Source organism: Drosophila elegans, unplaced genomic scaffold, assembly GCF_018152505.1.
Source record: "Drosophila elegans isolate 14027-0461.03 unplaced genomic scaffold, ASM1815250v1 contig_468, whole genome shotgun sequence".
Taxonomy (NCBI): Eukaryota; Metazoa; Arthropoda; class Insecta; order Diptera; family Drosophilidae; genus Drosophila; species Drosophila elegans.
In genome coordinates, this window is record NW_024545855.1 from 2,178,060 (window position 1) to 2,202,088 (window position 24,029).

The 24,029-nt window shown below is 38.8% G+C and overlaps 1 protein-coding gene across 1 annotated transcript; it reads right to left on the reverse strand.

Moving 5' to 3' along the window:
* Positions 1-14,390: 14,390 nt before the first annotated feature.
* LOC108143778 (protein tailless) lies at positions 14,391-16,442 on the reverse strand. The gene is made up of 2 exons (XM_017268305.2): positions 16,129-16,442; positions 14,391-15,993 (listed from the first exon to the last, which is right to left on the reverse strand). The coding sequence occupies exons 1-2, from the start codon at positions 16,202-16,204 to the stop codon at positions 14,714-14,716; spliced, it is 1,356 nt and encodes a 451-aa protein (XP_017123794.1). The 5' UTR covers positions 16,205-16,442; the 3' UTR covers positions 14,391-14,713.
* Between the last annotated feature and the right edge of the window lie 7,587 nt (positions 16,443-24,029).

Sequence of the window (24,029 nt, forward strand, 5' to 3'; positions counted from 1 at the left end):
TTTTTTGCTTTATTGTTTTAAAAAACATTATTTCCTAAATTTAATATACATATGAAATAATCCTAACTCTAATTTATTGTGATATTAAAGCGCCAATTTTGAATTTGTTTACATACAAATAAACTATTGAATGATAACTATCTTTTAAGTTTTAAACATTTTTAAAATAATTTCTGAAACTTTGTTTTAGGATTGCAATTTTCAGAATTCTTCCTTTAGATAAATTCCAATTATCGAGCGCTCACTGTACGGGTTAGAGTCCTTCTTCCGTTGGCCTCTCTGCCGCTGCTGCCTTTTTGATTTCCATTCCGATTTCGAGGCGTTTGCCTGATGCGACGATACTGCCACCCAGGAAATTCGAAGGGAGGGAGTTATATCAGAAGGTTGATTTTGTTGTTATTTCTGTTTTGATTGCGCCGTCATCTTCATTGGCCAGAGCGAGATGGATGCGTTTCTATTCAGCATTGCATTTGTCAGGCTTTTACTTTGGCCGAGTTAATCACAATCGGCGAACAGATAATGAGGGTTGAGCCCTCAGGGAGGGGATGCATGCAAAGCAGAGGATTTTCCGCATCCATGCTGCCATAATTCCGCGTTGTCTCTCAATTATTTCAGCTGCTGTTCCGAACCCAAAAGTCTGAGTCAGAATTCCAAACTAGGAAACTACCACCCGAACAAAGCGAAAAAGGGAGCCGGGAGATTTGGGCAGACAATTGCGATTATTTGTAATTCAAGATGCAGTCGAGCATTCTCTGAAATCGAGCGAGTCAACTCCGCGCGGAAGGTTAACAAAAATTTAATGCTAAATGCTTATCGGTTCCATCATCATCTACACATCTCCATTTCCATCAGAAGTCAAAACCGAAACTCGCTAAACTTGTTGGGAAATACGATCCATTTATTCCTGGAGGAAGAGAGCGAGCAAAATAAGGAGATGGTGATTTGATAGCTGATTCATGGATGACCCTGCACACTCGTCAAAAGTCAGTCAGACAACTCTCTATGCACTGGGAAAAATACAGCAATTTTTACAAGATATTTACAGATAATATTTGCATTAAAACTTATTACTACCTCTTTTTTTTATGCAACATTTTTAAAGAGCAAATACTGAAGTAAATGGTTAAGAACAAATGCTCGATATGCTATGTATTTTAAGCGATTTAAACCGAAAATAAAACTTTTAATATAATGTACATTTTTATTAGTTTGTAGAAATTCTTTTATAACTCTGAATGCGCATTATTCAAAAAGTCCGATTTCTTTCTGTGTAATCATGACTAAGTACTGACAATTCAAATCCGATTTTCCTTTATGCATGCGTAATTTGATATATATTTCTAACTCCCGTGTAAGTGCCCGCTAATTGCGCATCTGCTGAAATTTCACATCGCATTTTCCTTGGGCTAGGTTTCACTTACCGTTTGACTTTTCCTCCGGCTTAGCCTTACCCAGAAATCAGTTGTCAGTGGCCATTTAAGCCATTTAAATGCCGCATAGCAAACGTGGTTTATAGCGCCACTGGACCAGTTTCCCCACACGCGCACACACGCATTGGCCCGTTGGCAATATCAAGGTCATTTGGCTTGGATCATTGCGTGTTTTTTACTTGGGGCGGGAAAGAGGGGCTGTGGAAAACGAGTTTTTCGCATGCGTAGCGGTTTTCGCACTGCACCCGCAGACTTCCGCATTTCGGGGGCTTGATATTGGGTTCGGCTGTCTGCGCAGTGTGCGAATATGCAAATCCACTGCGCAGTGACGTCAAATGTCAGTGAGGTGGAAAAGGAAGCGGAAAACTGTACACTGAGAGAATAGTTTATATTATCTGATATGCACTTACAAATAAAAAAGGCTTAAAATTCGACTGCTAGATACAAGGCCCATGCATGTCGTATGATTCTTACATATGGGACATTTAGTGTTTTCTTTTTTTGTGTCGGCTTATTACAATTATAATACCATATAAAAATGGCTTTCATAAAGGTCCTCCAGACCAGCTTTTAAAAATTACTTAGCTCCACTTGTCAGAGTTCGACTGAAAAAGTGAATTAAAAATATGTATTTTTCTTATAGAATATGGAGAATTTAGTTTTATAATTTTTTGTGTCGCATTTTGGATCAAGAATGTAATCCAGACATGAAATCCTCAGTTACATAACTCTACTTATCAGAAACGGAATGGAAATTCTATTAAATTCTGAAAAATAAGTTTGTTTTTTTTTCATTAGCATAAGCCCCAAAATATGTAATTTTATTTTTTCATATTTGCTAACTTTAATTTGACTTCCCTCTAAATGTATGTTTGTGAGTTTTAATTTATTTTTTGTTTTAAATTGAGCAGAAATGATTTTTGTCTTCCTGTGCCTTCCGTGAAATATCTACCTGCCCTTGTCCTTGAAATGTGGCATGCCACTACCCAGTTGCAGTTTTTGCACTTTTCGAAAGTTGTTTTGCAGCCACCCAAATTGTTGACCTTGTCGAAAGAATCGGTGCATTGAACCCTGAAGATTGAAATTACATGGGAGACCAAGAGGCAAGAATTTACTGTTCGATTTTTCGGAGGGAGTAGTTCAAAGCTCACGAAAACTTTTCCACTTCAACCAAACACTTATCTGAATACCAAGAAAAATCTGCGGTAATTTGAATATATTTATGAACAGCAGCTACGTGACTTGATCGCAAAGAAGGTCAACTCACGAGTGAGACAATTAAACCGATGTTGACATCCATTCATTGGCAAAAATGATTCATTTTTCAACGCACATTACACATTAATTACCGGCGCTGACAAAATGCTATTAACCAATTTATGATATCCATGCATAATCGCGTTTTCAATGTCACATCAGATGGGGTTTATTTTTAGTGGTATTTCGGTGTGACATGCAAACAAGTGAACGATTAATTGCATTGGCAGCGGCGACAAATCGACAAATCGGAATCGCTCAAACAATCCCATGAAAATGGGCATTGAATTCCGGTTAATTGTGCGCCATTGTGGGACAATGTCAAACGTCAAAGTGCAAGAATTTGACAGGCAATAAACAAACACAGCCTTAAATAAAAAACAAATAAACCGGCAAGTCCACCAAGTTCCGCTCTCATGACAAGGCAGTAAATTATTATCGAAAAAATACGTCCACTTGACGGGCTCACTTGTAATCGATTTGATATTTAGACCTCACCTCCACTCAACTCAACTCAACTTCGGGCCACTCAATTCAAGTGTTTCGGCCGAACGCTCGCCTCCTTTTTCACAGGTGATTAGATGTTGGCCACGTCTGCGGCGGCGGCTCAAAGTGCTTAATTAGCCTACCGTTTCTTGCCCCTTTTTTTTTTGGTTATAACTCTGTTGTTGTTACCACTTTGGCTGCCGACTTTTCAAAACAATCCAAAACTTAGGCACCGAGAAAAAAGGTCTAAAAAGATTCATATTCAATTTAGACCAACAGATAATTTATTTTTTTATTTGGCCAATTAATTACATTCTATAATAGTTACTAATGAACAGAACTGCTTTAAATGTAACATGATACTTATGTTCGTTTGAGGTAGATGGCAAAATGTATTATTATTTGGTGTTTACAATACTATTATTTTTCTATTGATATTAATAAATTCATTCTTACCTATAGCGTTACTAATTTTGTTTTACACTTATACAACTATAACATTTTTATGAAAGTATGCATTTATTGAAAATCTATCGGCAAGCAATCATGAGCATTTTGCTTAAGTTTTAAGTTTGTTTTGGAGATTAATTAATTTATAATTATAATCTTAACAATATAAACGTGTCTAATTTTGCTTAGTGCAATAAGTCGAATTATAAACTGAAATCGGCATGCGGTAATGATATGCCAATCACAAAACTTAAGCAACATGTAGAGCGGATCAGCTCATTGGGTTCATTTAAAGTAGAATTAGCTGCGAATTTGGAAACCGAAACATTTCGAATAGTTGGCTAATTACAGCCGTGGAATTCGGCATTTTGTTGGCTCTCAGAAACAAAAACAAACATTTAGACCCACACTCAATAAAAAGAATAAGAAAACATGGTTTTTGTGTAGGAGAATTCCCATAGCTAAACGTTTCCTGATTGCATGAAACTGTCGCAATTCGGAGTTCGTAAGTCTCCGATGTAAATTTGTTTATTTTACCGCTGATCCTTGAGCCTGACTGACACAACAACGGGCCAATTAACTGCTGCCAAGACGCTGAGAATCGAAAAGTAAATAAATCAACAGAAATTGAGCCCGATCCCCCGTTAATATTTCCTGCGCCTGTGCAATATTTTGCAACAATATATCCAAATACCCACACGAGTTTTGACAGCCATCGACAGTTGGCGAAAAAAAAAGAAAACGTGAACAGGATTTCAGTTTCTTTCTTTCGCGGACAATGCCTGCGGTTGATTTTTTGTCTTGATTCTTGCCATTCTCTCCTACCTTTTCTTGCTTTTTTCCTGGCAATTATTTGGCAATTTTCTTTCACCGCTTTCGCTGGTAAAATGCATTACAATATATCCTTATGCCGTGCAGGATTATTTTGGTCATTGCCATGTTCTCACAGCCTGGCATTGTCCTGTGCTCCTGTGCCGGCCTATGAAAATATTTACTTAAGCCCGGGCATTGAACACACAATTAAAAGGTTTTTCCAAGCTAATTGGTTTCAATTATTCCGGGTCTCGGTCAAAGACCAAAGCGCAGAATCCGCCCAGATGATCGGAGTTTTTCCTGAATCTTCTTGAATCGGAATCTGGATTTCGGGCAGCGGCTTCTGCATTGCGCAATTTCACAGATCACTGGCGTCGAGTTAATTGGCTCGGACGGTTACTCAAGATGTTCGACATCGATAGGGGCGAAATGTTTTGAAAGATGCTCGTTGCCAGATAGCCTTGGCAATAGTAGTTCATTAATATTCTTACTTAAGAAAATATGACGATTTTTGTTCAAAAACATGTCAGCTTTTATTGCTTGAGGAAGTGCTCTATTATTTATATTGTTTTTATTGAACATCTTTGTGGTATCTATCTTTAATGTTTTACATTATTAATTTTTAATGGAACTTTCCTGAAAACCCTTTCATATGAATTTCCTTTTCCAATCTTAAGAGAAATTTAAATAAATCATTTTTGTACATTTTAATTTTTAATTTACATTTTTAATCAAGAAATTTATTTTAAGTATTCGGCTAAGCTAATGTATTTCTTATATTGTCAAATAAATTGCAGTTTTATCAATATACCCTTTTAAAAAGAAAACATATCTCCTTTAATATTACTCATTTTATATATCCAACATCATATGCCCCATTTTAGCTTTGATTTAATGAACCCCAATGTATTTAATCCTCAACCAACCTATCCCAATTTTTAGAAAATTTCAAGCTATACCTTCGTGGGTTTAGTTGACCAGAAGCTGGAGTATTTTTCACCACTTTAGAGCATTATAGTCCTTAAAGGACTAATCTCACGCATACGCTCACGCCTTGCGGATGCGAGTCCAACAATTAACCACAACAAAGCACAAATTATGACATAGGCGTTTTCCTGCTGATGGCTTTTCCATTTCCCAGGGCTGAGAATTATGACAATAATGTGACAATTTACATAGCAGCAAACAAATCGCGGGGTGCAAATGAGTTTGAGTTCAGATAGGGCGGGGCTGGCAGAACCACCCCTCGAAGAACTAGTCCTATAGCATAACCAGTTGAAACAGTTGCACTTTGGGCCAACAGTTCATTGCTCATCCTCGCTCATTCTCTCATTAAAATTGAACAGGCCAGCGCACAAAAAGTGGATTCGGCACTGCCGAATCTTAAGGCACCCTATTTCCCATTTAATATTTATATGAATGGAGGGATATACCCAAACCTTCTGCTGTAGGACATCAAGATGTTGCCGCTGTTCACGTGACATTGTCACATTATAATTGCCAGCCCCCGCGCGCCTGTTTCCCCCTCGAAAATATGTCATGGACCGGCGCTTTCGGAACGCGGGCTTAACCGTTTTGTCAGCGGACCCGGCCCTCAAGTGTGATCCGCATGGTAAACAGAGTCCGGCAAGCGTTTTTTAAGTTGCACAGCACATGCAGCACGCGCAGAAAATTCAGGCCCAAAAACACACAGTGGGACAACGCTAAGAAAACTTTATAGAAAATAAATAAATATCTCCATGTGTTGAATAATATTGGTCACAAAAACTAGCCAAAACTTACTTTTATTACTTAATCCGAAGATTTTTTTCAAATGCGGATAAAATCTCTTCATTCATATGGTTCAAGTCAGCGAAATCAATAACTTATAGTAAATAATAATAATACCAAAAGTACTCCTAATCTTACTAGACCCCTAAATAAGATTGGCCATTAAAAAATATTGTTATAAGGTTGATTAAGGAAAGAGTAAATTTGTTTTGATTTTCAAAATGTTACTGATATATTACATACATTTAAAGATACACATTTTTTAAATCTGTTAAAATAAATTTTAAAAAATAGTTCAAATTGTTTTTGGTGATTGCGTTAGAGCTTTCTGTTTAATTCCTAAAGTTTATGATTTGGTTGCAGTAGTAAAAGCTTGGAATCCTTTTTAATTCAGATTTTAACGAATATTTTTTTTTGGAAAACCATATTGACAATACTTTAACCACTGTCTCCTTGCCACAGTGAAGCTGACAAGCCACGGCAAGTCAGTCACAGCTCGCGTATCTGCCAGATACTTTTTTGGACTTTTACGGCTTGGGCTTGGGTTTGAGTTTGGGTTTGACTGTCGCCATGTTTGCGTTAGTGCTAATCCCCGCAGCGGGTTGTCGCTGTCGCCAGCCGCTTGCCGCAGATGATGCAAATATTTTATGAAGTGTTCGAGGGCACTTCAGAAATTAGTTCCCATGTAAGCGCTTAAATGTGGATGTGCCATCCTCCTCATCGCTGGTCCTCTCCTCTAATCTCCTGCAGCAAATTGAAAGCGGTTTGCCGTCTCCCTCGCTCAGCAGCTGTTGTTCCACTCGCTTGTCAATTGCGATGTCAGAAATCACGCGCCCTGCTTTGTGTCTCATTTAGGTTTTTTCTATTTTTTTATCGACACCAATTGGGCGGCAGGCTCGTTAGGCAGCCGCAGATACATCGAATCGCCCTCTGCATCTTTTTTTTCGTGGCCCGGACTTGTCCCATTTTCGGATTAGTGGCTAAATCCCCTTTATTTGACAAAATGGCTTCGATAAAAAGCGAAAAATCAGTAGATTGAAAACGAAATTAAAGTTGATTTTGTTGCTGTTGCCGTCGACAGCTGGCGATAAAAAATGTGGACAACCAACCAATATTTGGGCATCTACTCGATCATTGTCGCTCAAATTTTGGTTCCCTTTCAGAAGGTTTCATAATTCTGTCAAAAAGTTTGCAATTTGTTTTGAGAAGTGTTTTCGCGTTTGTTTTTATTCTGACACATTATTTTTGTATCGTTTGTATGAAAATATGTCATTAACTTTAAATATAGCTAAGCTTATTCTTATAAAAAATACAAATAATTTGAAACTCCAAATAGTCCTAAAAAATCGTTTGAAATAAAAGGTTCAAATCGATTACAATTGTTCAAAATATCAAGTATTTTTATTTTAATTCAAAAAACTAACAAAAAAGGCATCACAAGATCATCATCACATTTTTAAGTATTTTCTTATTTATACTTTTTACATTTCAAATTTATGACTATTATTATTATTAATTTTGATCCCTGAACTCGCCGTTTTATAAATATCATGGCAAGGGTATCCCAATCTTCGCTTTCCTTACCAAATTTAATGTCTTGTTATTTTGGAATATATTTTTTATGACAAAGTAGTTGGCTTGGTGGAAAATTAATTTACAATCGCCGGGTTCAACACTTCAGACCAAACTGAAGTGGCTTGGTTGCTGGCTCTACAAAATAATTTTCGAGCCTTGTTGATCCTTTGTGGCTTACTCGCGTCGTTCAGCGAAACAAAAGCCCTCGAAATTTGGTTTGCCAATATCCCGAATTCAGCTTCGAACTGGAATACGCTTTTTGTTACAGTTTCGCTGGCGAATTGAAATCGCTAACTACCCCTTTTGTTTTAGGCGCTCCTCACATCCTGCGCACATTTCCTTATATCCTGGGAGCGCAGTGAACTTTAATGAGGTGATGGTGTGAGTGACGTATAGCAAGCTCGTTCCCGATTTCGAGTGTTAAGTGGCTACTTCACAACTTTTAAAGTGCCCCAGAACCAAGGACAACTCAAACCCAAATCGAGAACCGAAAGCGACAGTTTGTGTTTGGTGATTTCGCGATTTCCCAGGTCGAGGTTGAGTTTTTTCGAAGCTGAGGTTGAGGTTGAGCTTTGTCAAAGTCGATTTGTTACTTTTCTCAAGTGGCGAGTCCTTTTCCTCGTCCTGTTACCCTAGATCCTTCCTGCGAGCTGTTTCAATATTTGCTGAGCTCTCATCGAACTGTTGCGGAATGCGAGGGCAGGGTTGCTCGGTCTCTGGTTACACTGAGAAACGTACATTTAGCGTTGGAAGGGTGCTCTTGAAAGTTACGACAGCCAATGTCAAAAGTGGTGAGAAATGTAACGATTTTTTATAAAAAATGTGGCATTACTTGAAGGCATTTTTTAACAGATAAGTTTGGAAAAGTTGGATGTATTTGTGGCTTTTATATTTCTTTAAAACTTTAAAATAATATATATATATAAATAACTCAATATAATATTTTATTTGGTTGTGTTTAACAGCAGATTTCTATATCAGTTAATTCTATATTTTCTAATTTTCTATTTTCTATATTTTCTAATTTCTGAAATCAACATAATACAAGTTTTTTGTTAAAATTTTATTAAAACTTTATTTAGTATTAGAATAGCAACATTTAACATTTAATTTAACAAAAACAATTTAACTTAATAATATTAACTAAAGGCTTTTGGATTGCCTACGAAAATCTTAAGAAAAAATCTTTTATCTTACTTTTGTTAGATACAAGTAAGTATCAGGAATTGTTCTTTTGGTAAAAAGTTTAAAATACCTATTTATAGATTTTCGTTCTGCTTTTTTTTCGATGCATCCCGGCCTTTACAGTTAGTTCACTAGCTCATTCAGGGTTGATCGGACCTCGTTATGATGACATATGGCCTCCCATCGCCGAGGATGACGCGACGGCTTTTCACTTTTCGCCGTTGCTGGTCAACTTCGAGCCCGAAGAGTTTCCAAGTTCCCAGGACCGTTAACCGTTGGACATCGCGTGACCCCGTAATAATGGCTTCATTCCGGGGATGCACCTGATGACCGGCCACCTGCTTTCTTGACCGGAAGTTGAAAAGTTTCGAACTTTTCCGACCAGCGAAAGTGGAAGTGGCAGGGGAGCTTCGTGCGACAGCTTAATTAAATGATATGCAACGCCTTTAAAGGCCAGTTGGCCGCCATTTTTCCCGGAAAGATACAACCCCATTAAAATAAAACTATCTACGCAATCGTTTTTCGAATACCCGGAGGCCATCGAGCGGTCTGCTTTGTTATGCAAAGAAAACATCAAATGAAAAGGCAACAAATTCAATTACCAGGCTGCGCAATGATTCCGCCCCGGAGGCGAAAATCCATTCGCAGATGCAGCTTCCACCACTTCCGATAATAAAATGAAATATAGGAGACAGATCCTCCGACAGTTCCGGCTGCAGCAAAAGTTTCCCAGAGGACGACCCCTATTTAATTTAAGACCCACAAGGAACACACAAGATGCTGCAGTCGCGGTGGTCCAGCTTTTGATTGCAAGTCCTTGAACTGGAGGCCCTCAGATCGAAAAAGAAAAAACTGTCGCAGATCGTATAACACTTGTTAGGCTGTCGATACACGATGTAAGCGAAATTTCCAGTGAACTCTGTCGCGGGAACAAAAGAGTCCTTCGATCATCGAAATAATGCGGGCAATTGCTACTTTCTTGAGGTTAAACGCAAGTTGCTCTCGAGATTCCTCGAGGACATTGTTCAACGACTCGGCGGCTCAGCGGATTTGCCCTTAATATTTTTCTCACCTCCAGGAGGTCCACTCGTCGTAAAAACCACGGCTATTGTCCCGTCCTCAGATGGCAACAATCAAAAGGATGTGCACAGATTTCTAGAGACTTAGACTCGGGCATCAAGTACTTAGGGGCATAAAAAAGGGGCAGATACAATGGAGGGCCCAGTGCAAAAAGTACTTTGGATGAGGCCTCGCTTCGATGATCCTGCAACGCGCTGTCCTTGTCCTAATCGCTTTGGATAGCATTGATCGGTTCTGACGATCTAAGACAGCCTGATTTCCAAGTATTCCCACTCCACTCTAAATAACAGCTGGTTTAGTTGAAGTTGTCTGTCTAATGAGGTTCAGAAGTCATCCTTTTTCTTTACATTTTCACATATAAGCTTTTGTTTAAGATTAAAAAATGGTTTTAACAAAATTTAAAACAACATTTGTAAATACAAACATTTTTTTTAATTACACTCATTAAAAAATATTTTTATCAATGTTTTAAATATTTTTTAACTATGTATTATGAACTTTTTCTTTTTAATTGCATACTTTATACTTTTTCAGGATTTTGTTTTAAAATTAAGCTCATTTCTTTGTGATCCAATTTATATAATTCATAACGGAAGATGGTATCACCACAGTTAATCTTTTTCAGTTCAAATTTTAAATAAAAAATGTATAAAACCCAAGAAACTTTGTGTTTCCCCGAACTGTTCAAGATATTACAAACATTATTATTTCCACTTCTTCCTTTTCACCGTTTGTCTGCCAAATTATGCGACTAAGCGTCAAAGACAATGCCGCCACGGATGTGTATGCAAATACAAAGAAGTCTGTAGAATTTTTCGCCGAAAATTTGCCATTTGCCCACTAAAGTAAGTTAAGCTGAACTTAAGGGAACTAAGTAAGGCTCAACCCAGGAATAGACCAGACCAGGACCAAAGGCAGGCTTAGTTGGCAGTGCATAAGCCACAGAAACAATTATATACCCGCTTATCTCGGCGGCAGATATAGAAAATTGATCTGGCGATAAATCGAGCTACTCAATTTACAAAAACAACGCCGCTCCGGGGCTGCCGCTTTGACTTTTGCTTGCCGCAGGAGCAGAGAGACGTCCTGACTTCAGGTACAACAACGAGGACAATCGGAAGCCGGATTTGCCATATATGTACATGTACACCGAGGTATACTACATATATGTGCTGACCAGGCTCAAACGGATGTTTAATATTTTGGCTTAGAGACATTCTCATTACATTTGAAAACAAAGGATGCGAGATTTTCGAGCAGACCGCCCGGCCAGGATTTTGGCATTTAGCAAAAGGGTAATCCTGCCCATTAAAATCTATTTGCATACTCATATTTTTGTTTCGCTAGGTAATTGCGCCTGGATAAGGATCACAGAGCGAGAGGCCACTGAAATGAGGAAGCGAGAGCGTGTCCTGTGTGGGTTAAGCTTGCGAAACCTCTAACCTGTTAACACACACCTGCCTTTGGGTACAAAAACGGGACAGCCCGCTTACGCGAACTGCGCTAATCGGCCGGCGGTCGCCTTCATTGAGTCCTGCGCGGGGATTACTTAATCAACGAAAATCTATGAATTAAACGTGTTACCCAAAATCCACTCGCTTCTTACTTACTTGTTTCGAAATTCCCCAGAATTCAGCGGGATCTCGGCAGCCACTTGAGACTTCGCCCAGATGAGCCAGTTCCCACCCCCTTTTGGACTAGGTACAGATCGCGGATTTAAAGCAGTTCAAGTGATGCACAAGTTAGTCCCCAAGATAGTCCAAGTCCTTGTCCCACTCGGTTTCCAGTTTCAAATGGATTACAAATAGTCTAATCTAGAAGGGAAGAGTTTACACAATCTGCATTCGAATTGATTTCAAAGGGAATCTTCACTCAACCAACACTAAAACTGGGGACTAACATAACGATATATTTGACTTCATTTAAAGAAAAGCATTTTGTTCGGTTTTTGTAGGATTGATTGATTCCGCATTATAGAACTTCCCTTAATGTTAAAAGGGTTTGCAGCAAAAATGAAGAAGGTACAAAAAAGGTAGAAACATTGTCAGTTAAAACATTCACATGAACTCAATATAAAGCTATGATCTTCGCCTCTTTATGTTCAAATTAATTAATTTATTCGACTACTTAACTAGATATAACTTTGCTCAAAATAAATTTATCAATTGAGTTGTTCTACCTCATTTAAATTCATAATGAAGTTTACAATCCTGCTCGTAGCTATTTTGGCCCTTTTAATCAACAAAAATAACGTTAAAAAGGATGATAAGAACACAATTAATTTTAAACTACTGTTTTATTAAAAAGATCACAAAATAAATTTGGAAAAGCAACAATTTTTGATTTTACTTTATTTAAGCTTCACAAGAACGTAAGCCAGAAGCTATTCTACTATAACCTTTTTATACTCCCTTTTAAAGCGTTTTTATCAATTTATATGGATATAGATTTTTAATGTCTCTTAGAATTTACAAATTTTGTTTGTTGTTTAATATGTTCCAAAGTTCTTGACAGTTAGTATCACACCCGATGTCCAAGTCGTCTTAAAGATGGTCCCTATTTTAGGGACATTATAGAAATCAAAAAGTGAAAAAAGTGAAAATCCTTTGCCTTGCCGAGAGTGCAAAAACTACAAGAGAAAACTGCAAATTAAGACCCAAACAATGGCCAAACAACAATGTGCAGAAAAACGTCACTGATGACAGAATGATGAGGATTAGGCCAACACACATCCGCAGCAAGCAAAGGACTACGTACTGAGTGCTGTGTACTGGGTGCTGGGTGCTGCTTGTCTATGTTTCTGTCCTGGTGCCTGAGTCTATTAAAAGTCTAAAGGCAGATAATAAAGGGCCATTAGGACTTAAAAGGGCTCAACAGCGCAGGGAAATAGAAATATCACAATTTGTTACCCCGGGTTCAACAGCATCAACGGCCTCCGAGTGAACCAGGAAACCCAGGGCACAGAACATAGAACACCGAACACAGGGTCCTTGCCGAAAGTCGAAATGGCAGCACCAACGAAGCATGCTTAATTCCCAATCCCAATCCCCGCAGGATTGGGCTCTGGACTGTGGACTCTCGGTTAGGGTAGGTTTTTGCACATCCTCGTCGCCACGGATGTGTGTCAGTGGAATATACTCATCTCTGTTTACTTTGGCCAACGCAATTCGAACAATTTGGCAACTGTGTGTGCCGCCGCTCTCCTCGAGATTGTTGTTTGTTCAGCCTTTCGTTGTGAAAACTCATTTCACTCCGGCTGCACGTTGGTTGGCTATTGTGAAAGGATTCAATTGTCCTTCCGGCAGAGCGATCCCCGCCGAATCCCTGGCAGCAATCCAACGATCTAACACCGCTCGACAAAGTCACAAAAGTGAATTTTTGCTTTTTAACTTTTCGAATTCGGGGCGGGGAGAGAATATATCAGAACTGGAGCGGCCATTGCAAACCGTCCAGGTTTCCCAAATTAATCCCGACTTTGGCCAGGCCATGCGGAAAAACTATGCTAATTTTTTCACGATTCCTTATGCGATGCCACACATTTCTTTGTTCCCGTATTTGCATAATTCATTTGTGATTAACTGGGCTGCCTGTGCGGTTGCATTTGACGTCTCGAAAGATACGAAAAGCATCACGAAATGGCCATAAAAAAGTATGATAATTCGGTGTGTAATCCATGTTTGGCATAACACTTTCGGCTGCGAATGGTAATTGTAAAATTATCAGAGGTTGTGTTGGATAAATAATTAAGATATCTTTTTTAAAAGGTACAGAGCAGTTTTTTCCTAAAATTTTAAAGATTATTACTTTTACTGTTTGTAATACGCAATTCTCTAAAAACAAATAAATAAATGATTTATATTATTTCACTTTAAGTTCGATTCAACATATTGCTTTGCAAATAATTTATGTGATTTTAAAACTATTCCATTCTCTTTAAATTTAAGCTGTGTTTTCAAAGGAATGGTTTTTTTAAGTTTCAGTAGTATTTAAATTTAATATTTTTGTTATCATATATGAAACTTGAAAAAAGGTTCGATGACATTTTGTAAAAAAAAATGTTAATCATTATAGTCTATACATTGTATGTGTAAAACACGAAGTGTTTTACTTGAAAATAAAATACTCCAAATTTTGTTTAAAACAATTTTCAGTATACAACATTTGTTTCGCACTTTGTGTGCTATTTTAGAAACACTGTTGTAATCAAAGTAATCCAAATTAAAATTCTGAAAATAAGATTTTCCTCCATATCCATTTAAGTTCGTGCCCAATCCCAAAGAAGACTAGTAAATGTTCATTTTGAAAACCTTTAGGTTTTATTTTGAATAAAATTGTTCAAAATCTTAAAGCTAATGATATGGACTTATAACTAAAATGTTTTTAACTAAGCTACGACTGACGTATTTAACAGGCAAAGTTGAAACTTTTGCGAATTCAATTTGAAACACATCTGGATGGTCTAAGAGACGTTAACTAAGATTAGTTGCCGGTTGGGTTAAGGTAATTAAGGTGAGTGTTGTGTGTTTTAAGGCTCGACTCCTGGAGATGTGTAAGCGCGTTCACCGATTGAATATTGTCCAAAGCGCTTCTTCCGAGATTATCACAGTTTCCAGCACTTGGAAGGCACTTCGAGTGCGGCGTTGTTAATCTAGGCTTTATGTTTTCTTTCAGATCTTGCGCTGGCTGTACATGTCCGAGATCAGTCGCACGATGGTGATATCGCCGATGGTCTTCCGGAAGAACAGCTCCTCGATGGTGAAGCTGGAGACCTTGTGCATCAGTTGGACCACGCCCAAGAGAGTCTGGAATCGCAGAGGCTGGGCGGGATGTGTCCTCTGGATGTAGTTATGCAGCGCACTCCTGGCCTCATTGTGCATGGCCGCCACTTTGCCGGACTCCAGCAGACCCTTCGATTCTGCCGAAGCGGAGGAGTTGGGACTGCCACTGCCGGTCAGTATCGAACTGTTGGCCAAATCCTCTGTGGAACTGGCTGCCGGCGGGGATTTGCGGAACAAAGAGATGGCCCGCAGACACTCGTACTCCGTGCTATCGATGTTAAGGTGGCACAACTGATTGAGGACATCCTGGAAAGCATGCACCTCACGGGTCACCATGCCCATGATCTCACGATTGGCATTCTCCGACTCGTAGACAAACAGCAGCTGGGCGAAGTTCATGGGCATCAGGTACTGGGCCATGGCCAGGATGAAGAACTCCTTCCAGGACTCCTCAAGCAGAAGCAGCTGATCCGGCATGGGCAGCTCGGTGAAGGCCCTGACACTCTTGATCCAGTTGACGTTCTTGAAGAGATGTTCCGCCGCGGTCTCCTTAATATGTTCAGCTGCCATCAAAGGAGGAGTTGGAGGCAGGGCTCGAGTGGCCAGGGCATTCATGTAGGCGGCGGTGGGCGAGAAGAAGCCATGGTGACCCTGATGCACCGGATGATGGGGCACTCGTGGCACGGACAAATCCAAGACAGCCGCAGCCGATGGTGGAGGCTGGAAGCCGGCCATATGTCCCGGATGATGGGGTCTCTGGGGCAGACCAGGCATGGGCATAGGCACTCCAGGAAAACCGGACAAGGCAGCCGTGTTCATGAGGATTTCAGCGGGTATTTGGGGCATCTCGTTGGCGCCCATGATGGCATCCTTGTACATGGCCATATGGCGGCGCAAGGTGGAGTTCCTGGGTCCCCGTTCATGCTGCACGGCGTCCTTGTTCATGCCCACCTCGAAGCATTTCCTTAATCGGCAGGCACGGCATTGATTCCTGTGCGTCTTGTCCACCACGCAGAGTCCCTGTTTCTGGGATTTGCACACATACTGCCGGGATCGGCGAATGCTCCTCTTGAAAAATCCAGCACAACCGTCGCAGGCATAGATGCCATAGTGTTTGCCGGAGCTGTGATCTCTGCAAACTTTGCAAGGCACATGGTATAGGATGCGACCTAGAAAATCAAAGTAAAGGGGAAAAATTGTATAAGTAAAGGTATTTTTTTGTTTTATATTTACTCATAAGGAATATTAGTTCCTTCTTTGATTTGTATTTTTTATCTATTTATTTATTTGGAAGCAATACTTACTTGATGCCGCTGGCGAAAGACGCACGCTGTTGTATTTCTGATCCATCATATCTGGTGAACCCTCCGACGACTGCATACCGATGTGAGGCGTAATTTTGGCGATTTTTTAAAAACTTTGGGGGGTTTGCACAATTTTCGGTTTTCACTTCGGACACTTGGCACTAAGCACGAATGTCTTTGTTTTGAATGGCTTTAATTAAGTGTTCGGTTTTTGGTATTTTTGATATATTCGATATATCCGTGGTTACTCCGATGTGGACTCGATGAGATCACGATGGGTTGTGTTGTCTGCTGTAAGGACCGGCGGAGTTTTAATAGTCCTCGCCAGCAAAGTCCATTCATCGAGCAGTCGATCACCCTTAGGTAGCGAAACGCCACGTTCATTGGTCGAAATTCGGGTGAGGGTTGCTTCTAACGCTCTACTTACTCTCTCTCTCGCATCCTCTCTTTTACTCTGCCGTCCTGAAGAGTCCTTCGATCCTTCGGCAGGCTGCCATTGCGAAAATTCATTGAGCAGCGAACGCAGCAGCCGTCGCTCATTCTCAACTCTTTGGGTTTTTATGGCCTTTTTCCGCAGGACTCGCTACCTGCCTGCTCTCTGTCTCTCTTCCAGAGTCCTTTTGCTACCCTCCTCCAGCAGGCGGAGAGAATCTCTGCGACAGTTGTTAATGAAGACAGCGACGGGGACATGGACATCCATCCAGCCATATCCTTCCACATGCATGGCCGGTATTTTATGGCGCTGCCATTATTGCCGCTTTGTGATTTGTGTGAAGTACCTGTGGGTTCGCCTCTAGTTTTCCTACGCGCGTCCTTTTCGAGTGGCGATTGCAGCAGGGGTTGAATGCGCACTATTGATTGTTTTCCATTCAGTAATTAGGTTTTTATGATGCAACCATATGAACGTTATAGGCGAACGTCGAATTAAAAGAATTTGATAGATATCAAAATGATTGAATTGATCAAATAATTGAAACAACTTTATTAGGAACTACTTTACACATTTTAAACATTTATAAAATATACTTAAATTTATATTTTTATAGTTTCTCTCATATGGCTTACACATTTTTTGGTTAATAATTACACAATAAAATTACTTTTTACAATTAAACATATATATATTGAGATTCAATTAAAACGAAGCCAATCCAAATATTTGGTACTTAATTTTATATTTTGCGCTTTGATTTTCATCCATTGCGGTTTTTAGTTACTTTGAATATGAAAATACTAAAATTCCTAAACAATATTTTTATTTTACTATATTTCGAATCGTATATTTTCCACGTTATTTTAAATACTGAAACCTTGCAATTTAATATGCATTGTACATAATAATATGAATTAACATTTAATTTTAATATTAAATATTTATATTTACTATTACATTTTTTTGTTCAGTAGCGCTTAAAAAAGTTAGCTGAACATTACGTTAAATTAAGCTAGTAAAAAGACTAAGTTTTATTTAAACTATGTTAACCTAACAACGTATTAAGAACACAAGTCATTATTATCAAAATGATTTTAGGTTTTCGCCATTAATATGAATATCACAAGACATAAAGTAGGCTAAATTTAATTAAAAGTAAACTTCTAGAGTCAAGGTATGGATTATGCAAAATCTCTTACTAGCTTAAGCGAATGTTCCACATAAAATCATATGATTAGAATAATGGCTAAACTTAAATCTAACATAAAATGGGAGCAATCCGGATAGAGATATTAGCCTCCCTCTGCAAAGCCAGATTCGATTAGGCGTTGCCTTCTGAGAGCCTTTAAGATTCAAGTGGCCAGTGCGTGTAATCTCTCGCCTCCTGCCATGTCCTGCCGAAGGACCCACCAATACCTTGTCTTAAGCTTGCCGCTTAAGCAGATTACGGATTTCAGCTCAGAGGAGGGCTGCCTGGAAAAGGCACGCTGATCGGGATGCTGCTAGATCAAGCTTTTCTCTCCAGGATCAGAGAATTCGAAAGAAGAATACTGTTCGGAGCTCCTAGCATCAGCCGAGTACTTAATAATGTTAAGCAAGATCCTGTAAGTCTGGTGCGATTACGCACCAACGCCTAAGGCCACATGATCCTGATCCAGGACCTCGAACGTGGGAAAGGTCCTCGTCCTCGTACGTCGTCGACTCAAATGCAGAAGGGCGGAGATGCAAATGCAATTCATTTGATATATGATAGACACTTGAAAAGAGCAATTATATTTCGATTCGTATTACGGATGCGTAACTTGATCAATAAAATGCTTGAAATGATATCAACAATCGCCGGGGGTTGCAATGCGTTCTAATTGGACTAGTCAACCCCTCTGGATGATGCTGTTTGTGTAGGGGGTGGTTAATTGGAACTCAGGTGTCCTGCATGGGAATTCGCTTGCGTGTGCAGCTATTCCAATCATTAGCCGGACTTTCAAAGGGGAGGATGCTCTACTAAACCAGATGACGATGACATATCAATTTTTGGACATTTGCTTGACCATTCACTGAGTGGGAGGGGGGGCTTAATTGTGGGAACTCATGAATATGCAGATGAGGAGGCTGCATCTGTCAGATCTTCCCACGTTTTATTGAAAAATGTTATGATCATGTTCGACCGTTCTTACATTACTCATTTATTTTTAAACACACACACGCACAACTCATTTAATATTTTTTGTTTTTCATATTTGAGAGATAATAAAATAATATAATTTTACTGCAATTTAAATATTATTATGTTCCTGGACGATAATTTTACTTTATTACAACACTTTTAATAATTATTTTAATTTTGAAATTTCTACATTTTTATCCGTAGAATTTATTCCAAAGCACTGTCGTTCAAGCGAAAGCTTCAAAAATCATGTTTTTTATTTTTGAATTCTGATTCATAGGATTGTACAACTATGTATAAGAGAGTAACAATTTTTAGCTTAAATGCCATTTTTGGTACTCTACAGCCTTGAACATGTTGTTGTTAAAAATAATATCATCTTATTAAAATGTATAAAAAACTCATATATTCGCTTTCCATACTTTTCATGTTAAATATCTTTAAAAATACTTATTTTGGTTGTAATAGGTCGGGTTTCATAAGATAACTTTATAGGCAATAAAAAATTTGCCATTCATCTAGTTCGAGTTACGACTTTAGGAAGTTCGAGTGATGTAGTATTTCCCCTCTTCCTTTCATTGAACCCAAGTAGAGCTCCCTTACTTAATGAACTCGGGACGCCGGCGAACCGCTAATCCGGCGGATTAGCGCTTAATCCACCACAAGAATTGAAACAGCAGTCAGCGTCAGGTCAGAATACTGCAGGTTATAGTTTATACCTACGCCAGGTAGCATCCTACGTCAACCCACCGGCCATTCAAGGTCGTCAATAAACAAAAAATGAATTAAAAAATTCCCGGTAAATTTGCGACTTTTTAGCAAAGTTCGTTGAGGAGGAAAAGCGAAAGGGGTTTTATGGTTTAAGGAATAGGTAGCGATTATTCTTCTTAATGACGAGTTAGCACCTTTTTGTGTTCGAAGAATGCAGGTAGCTACTGTTTATGTGGGCTTCGATTTTTATTCCACTTTCGCTGCGTTTTTATGAATTGCTTGGCGGCGAAAGAAAGGGTTAAGACGCCACACGGCTAATGGCACTTCGAAGTTCGAACGAAGGAGAGGGTTAAATAGTTGGGAAATTCACTTCATCTGCATGCTAGAGGTGGAAAAATCCCGCTGTTCGATTTTATGGCCCAAAAGTTGCCGCCGTCGCTACGCATTCATTGAGCAGAAAAATATTATAGGGATGACCGATGACCGACCCTATTTCTATGGTTATTTCCCCAGATACTCGTATGATACCTCCGACCCTGCTCGATGGTCATTATGAATCGCGCCAGACCATACTTTTGATGGGAAAGACCCGGAATGTCATTAGGTGAATGTTTTGTTCCAGTTTTATGGCTTGCCGCTATCTGGTGCACCGAATACCCCTATGTCGGTAGAGTTTTACACATGTCTGTATAAATGGAATGTGCTTGAGTGTGACTCAATTGCATAAAAATATTTATTCATATTATGTGTGATCATTTGGCTAAAATACAAGGCTGTGCCTTGAATGACTCGCAAAATTTAAACTTTGTAATCTTATAATATACCAAAAGGGTCCTTGATTATAGAAAAAAGTCCTTTGGATTTGTAAGTCCCGGGATCAGACTTATTTTAAATCAGAACATCGTTCAAACTGAGCATTTCAACTACTAAGACTCTAAAACACAAGAGCATTGCTTGTTAATGAAATATATAAATTTAATCAGTAAATACTTAATCAGTAATCACCCACTTTTAGAATCCAAAAAAGGAATTCAAAGAAAAACCAAATTTTTTGCGGGGATCAACTTTTTCCCAAACTGTAACCAAATCCATTTATGATAAACCAGCAATTATCTGTTTTGGCGCCAAGAAGACAAACAATCGGAAGGTTTTTGGCGCTCATAATATGCAAATGCACCCAGAAAGTGCGGAAATGGAATCCTTTGACAAGAACAACTTCCGCCGGAGCGAGACGGCAAAGTTCATAAAAGCAAAAAGCATGTCAAACCCAAACTGAAAAGTGCAAGACGACAGGGGAGAGAAGATAACTCTGAATATCCTTCCCCGGGAACGAGATCCACAGGAAGCGACTCGCAAATCACGTCAAACTGAAGTGCAAATGGAACCCCAAAAATCCCGAGGGCAGGAAATGGACTATTAGACCTTAAAGAGGACAAACAGCTAGGAAAAGCGCAATAATTACACGGCAGACAAATTGAATCAGAGGCAGGGACACAGATAAGCAATCTGATCTCGAGAAATCATGCGAACAATCCCAAAACATGAAATTAAAGTACTCGGATGTCTCGGGGAAAAAATTGCGCAAGTCGGGAGGAGATGCAGGCAGAAAGTTGAGCAACTTTTGTCAAGTTCTCGTTCTCGTTCTCTGACAACCAAGACAGTCTTTGGGGTTCCGAGGTTCCCAGACCTGCACGTGCAAAATCAAATCTTCCGAGATAGGTTTCAAATTCGTGGCTGCCACGGAAACGCGGCCAGGACAATGGGACACACCTCCAAGATTTGGCTGGAGATCGGCCACTACCAACCCGATATCCCATGCAAGATTCTCCGCCAACTTCTCCGATTACAGGCTGTTGAATGCCCCCGAGATTATTTATGCAACAGGAGTGCGAGAGGAAACAAGTGATGAAGTCGCTGCTTCCATTTCCAATTCAGTTTTGATTGTTGTGTCCTGCACAAGGAAAAACATATATAGTTTTCAATTATATTTTATTAAAAAAAAACAATTTGCAGTATGTATATATTCCTAGCAAAAAATTTGTGTTTAATTTATATTAAGTTTTCTGTGCATATAAATACTATAATAACTAACTAATCTCACTAGAAATTTATATTTAATTTAAATTTATTAATTAGAGTGTCTAATCTCTTAGAAACGTAATATAATGTTTTAATATATGCTTACTTTTGAAAGCGAGAACCAACTATGTAAGCTCAAAATAAAATTCACAATTTTTAAAACATTTCTATATAAATTTTCATAAATTTATCGCCATGAAGTATTTGTTTCTCTACGTGTACTAGCTTGGAACTTGCATAAGTGGCAGTGCCTCAGTATTGAATCTGAGTTTAAGGTTCTTTTGTGGTGCTCGCAAAGAGGAGCCTCTTTGTTTCGTACTCAACATTTGCCAGCCAAATAACTTAAGGACTTTTTGTTTGCCTTTTTTACAATTGAATCCCAGCTCGCTGCTGTTAAGTAGGATGTCCTGCTCGCTGCTGGCCTTTTGCTTTTGAGCAGATATACGGAGCCGAAAACCAGGCCACGTCTCGTTTGCATCTTTAAGCCCCGAAGATTATGTCATACGCAGATTATTCGATTCCAATATCTGGGGCTTTGTACATTGCGTTACATTTCTCACGCCCGAAAAACTATTGGCAAAAGTTTCCGATTTCATTCCCCGATATGCAGAGAAATTTTACACATTTCCTGCCAAACTCTATGGGCAAAATGTGTTTATGTTTTCACTGTCCCAACAGCAGATAGACCATCTCCACGGCCTTACCGAATTTGTGTCACTTTTCCGGATAAAAAGTGTTTAAGTCCATGCCCAGATCACCAGATATAGTTGCATTAGAAGCGGTAACTCTCTTTGATTAGATTAGTCGACCTTATGGCGGCGTATTTCTAAATAAAGTAACAGGAAATGCTAAAATTGAAGTAGTTGTATTGTATCATGTTTCCTTGCTACCTTAATGAAATGAAAACTTTTTCTCACTTTAATTTTAAATATCTTTTTCTTTACTATTTTATAAATGAAATAATTATGTTTACCTTGGATTTTTGTAATAATTTTGGAAATGAGTTTGATTTGTATAAGATCAAAAATTTTCACCGTGTTCAGCGTGTTCTTAAATATATAAACCCTCTTCGATTTATTCAGTTTCTCATCTCCCCAAACACAGCAATTCAATTGTATTTATGCGAGTTCGTTAACCTTCAACCTTTCAACTTACACTTTGCTTCTTTAGTCATTATCAAATAAACATCATCGCCTTTTTTCAGGTCCGTGGGAAGATAGATGTAAGCTTCCACTCAAGAATCCACCGCTGAGTGAAATTGAATACAAAACGCTGGCAATTCGGGGCCCATTATTCCGCACAATGCACCTGATGGCACCTGATGCCCTAAGATTTTCTAACAAGACCTAACAATCAGTTCCCTAATCATGCGGGAAATTTTAAATTTTATATTTTTCACAAAAAAAATATGAGTCTTGAAAAGGGAGAAGGTTTGAATAAATAGCGAATGTTGAACAGCTAACTTCCACGAACTGTGCAGAAAGGGGTAGCCAAAAAAAGCAAAAGGATGTGAGTGGATTGTGAAAGGATTTCCATTTCTTTGGCCTTTTTTTTTAAGAGAATCGAACAAGTGGGCGATCAATCTAGCGTGCGCAATATGCTTTTTGTTTCAGTCATGAAATTATCTATCCAGGAGCAGGAAAATCCATAGAAACCCTCATCAAATCGCTAACTGGAGGAAGCTGAAAAGGGGCAATTTTGGGCATGGCTTATCGATTATATTGGATCTGTGGAAGGTGGAGTTGGAGCTGGAGAGATAGTCCACAATGGACTACCAGGGAAGCGGGTGAGTTGTCATCAACGCAAGATTTCCATGTAAGATAGCTGGCCAGAGATTCTGTCTTTATGAATTAATGTGAAAGTTGTATAATTTACACCCTTTGTTATAGGAGAAAAATAAGGTGTATTGGATTGCAATAAGGTGCCAGAATTTATATTTACCTCAATGTTGTATTTCTATTAACAAATTATTCAAAGTAAATAAGCTTTTAATTCGCAACGGTACCATGGAGTAACCATTAAATCTGTTTGCCTCCGACCCTTAACCAATTTCTTTCACTATTTTAGTTGATATTACATCAATTTAATATTAATAAACTGAAAACTTATTTTTTTACAATATAATTTTAGTTTGATTTATTTAAAATAAATTATAAAATCTGCTTTGCTAAGAACCTTTGTTTACAATTTTATAAAACCATTTGAATAACCATTACATGATTGTAATAAAAGGCTACATATTTTAATTTATTTTTAAAATAGCAGATATCTTTCTGTCGAAACGCTTACTTACTTTATGGGATTTTTGTCCTCTTTTGAATTAATTTTCTCTAACGATGAACGATAATTTGTTTTGTGATTTGTCTACCAATTAATGCACGATCATGACTGGGCTACTGACTGACGGCATTTTGATTTCGCCTGCCAACGAGTATCGAATGTCAGCGACGTGGGAAGCACGCACAGAATTCCAGGATCAGAGACCGAATAAAGGAGCCCAGTCCGTCAAGATGA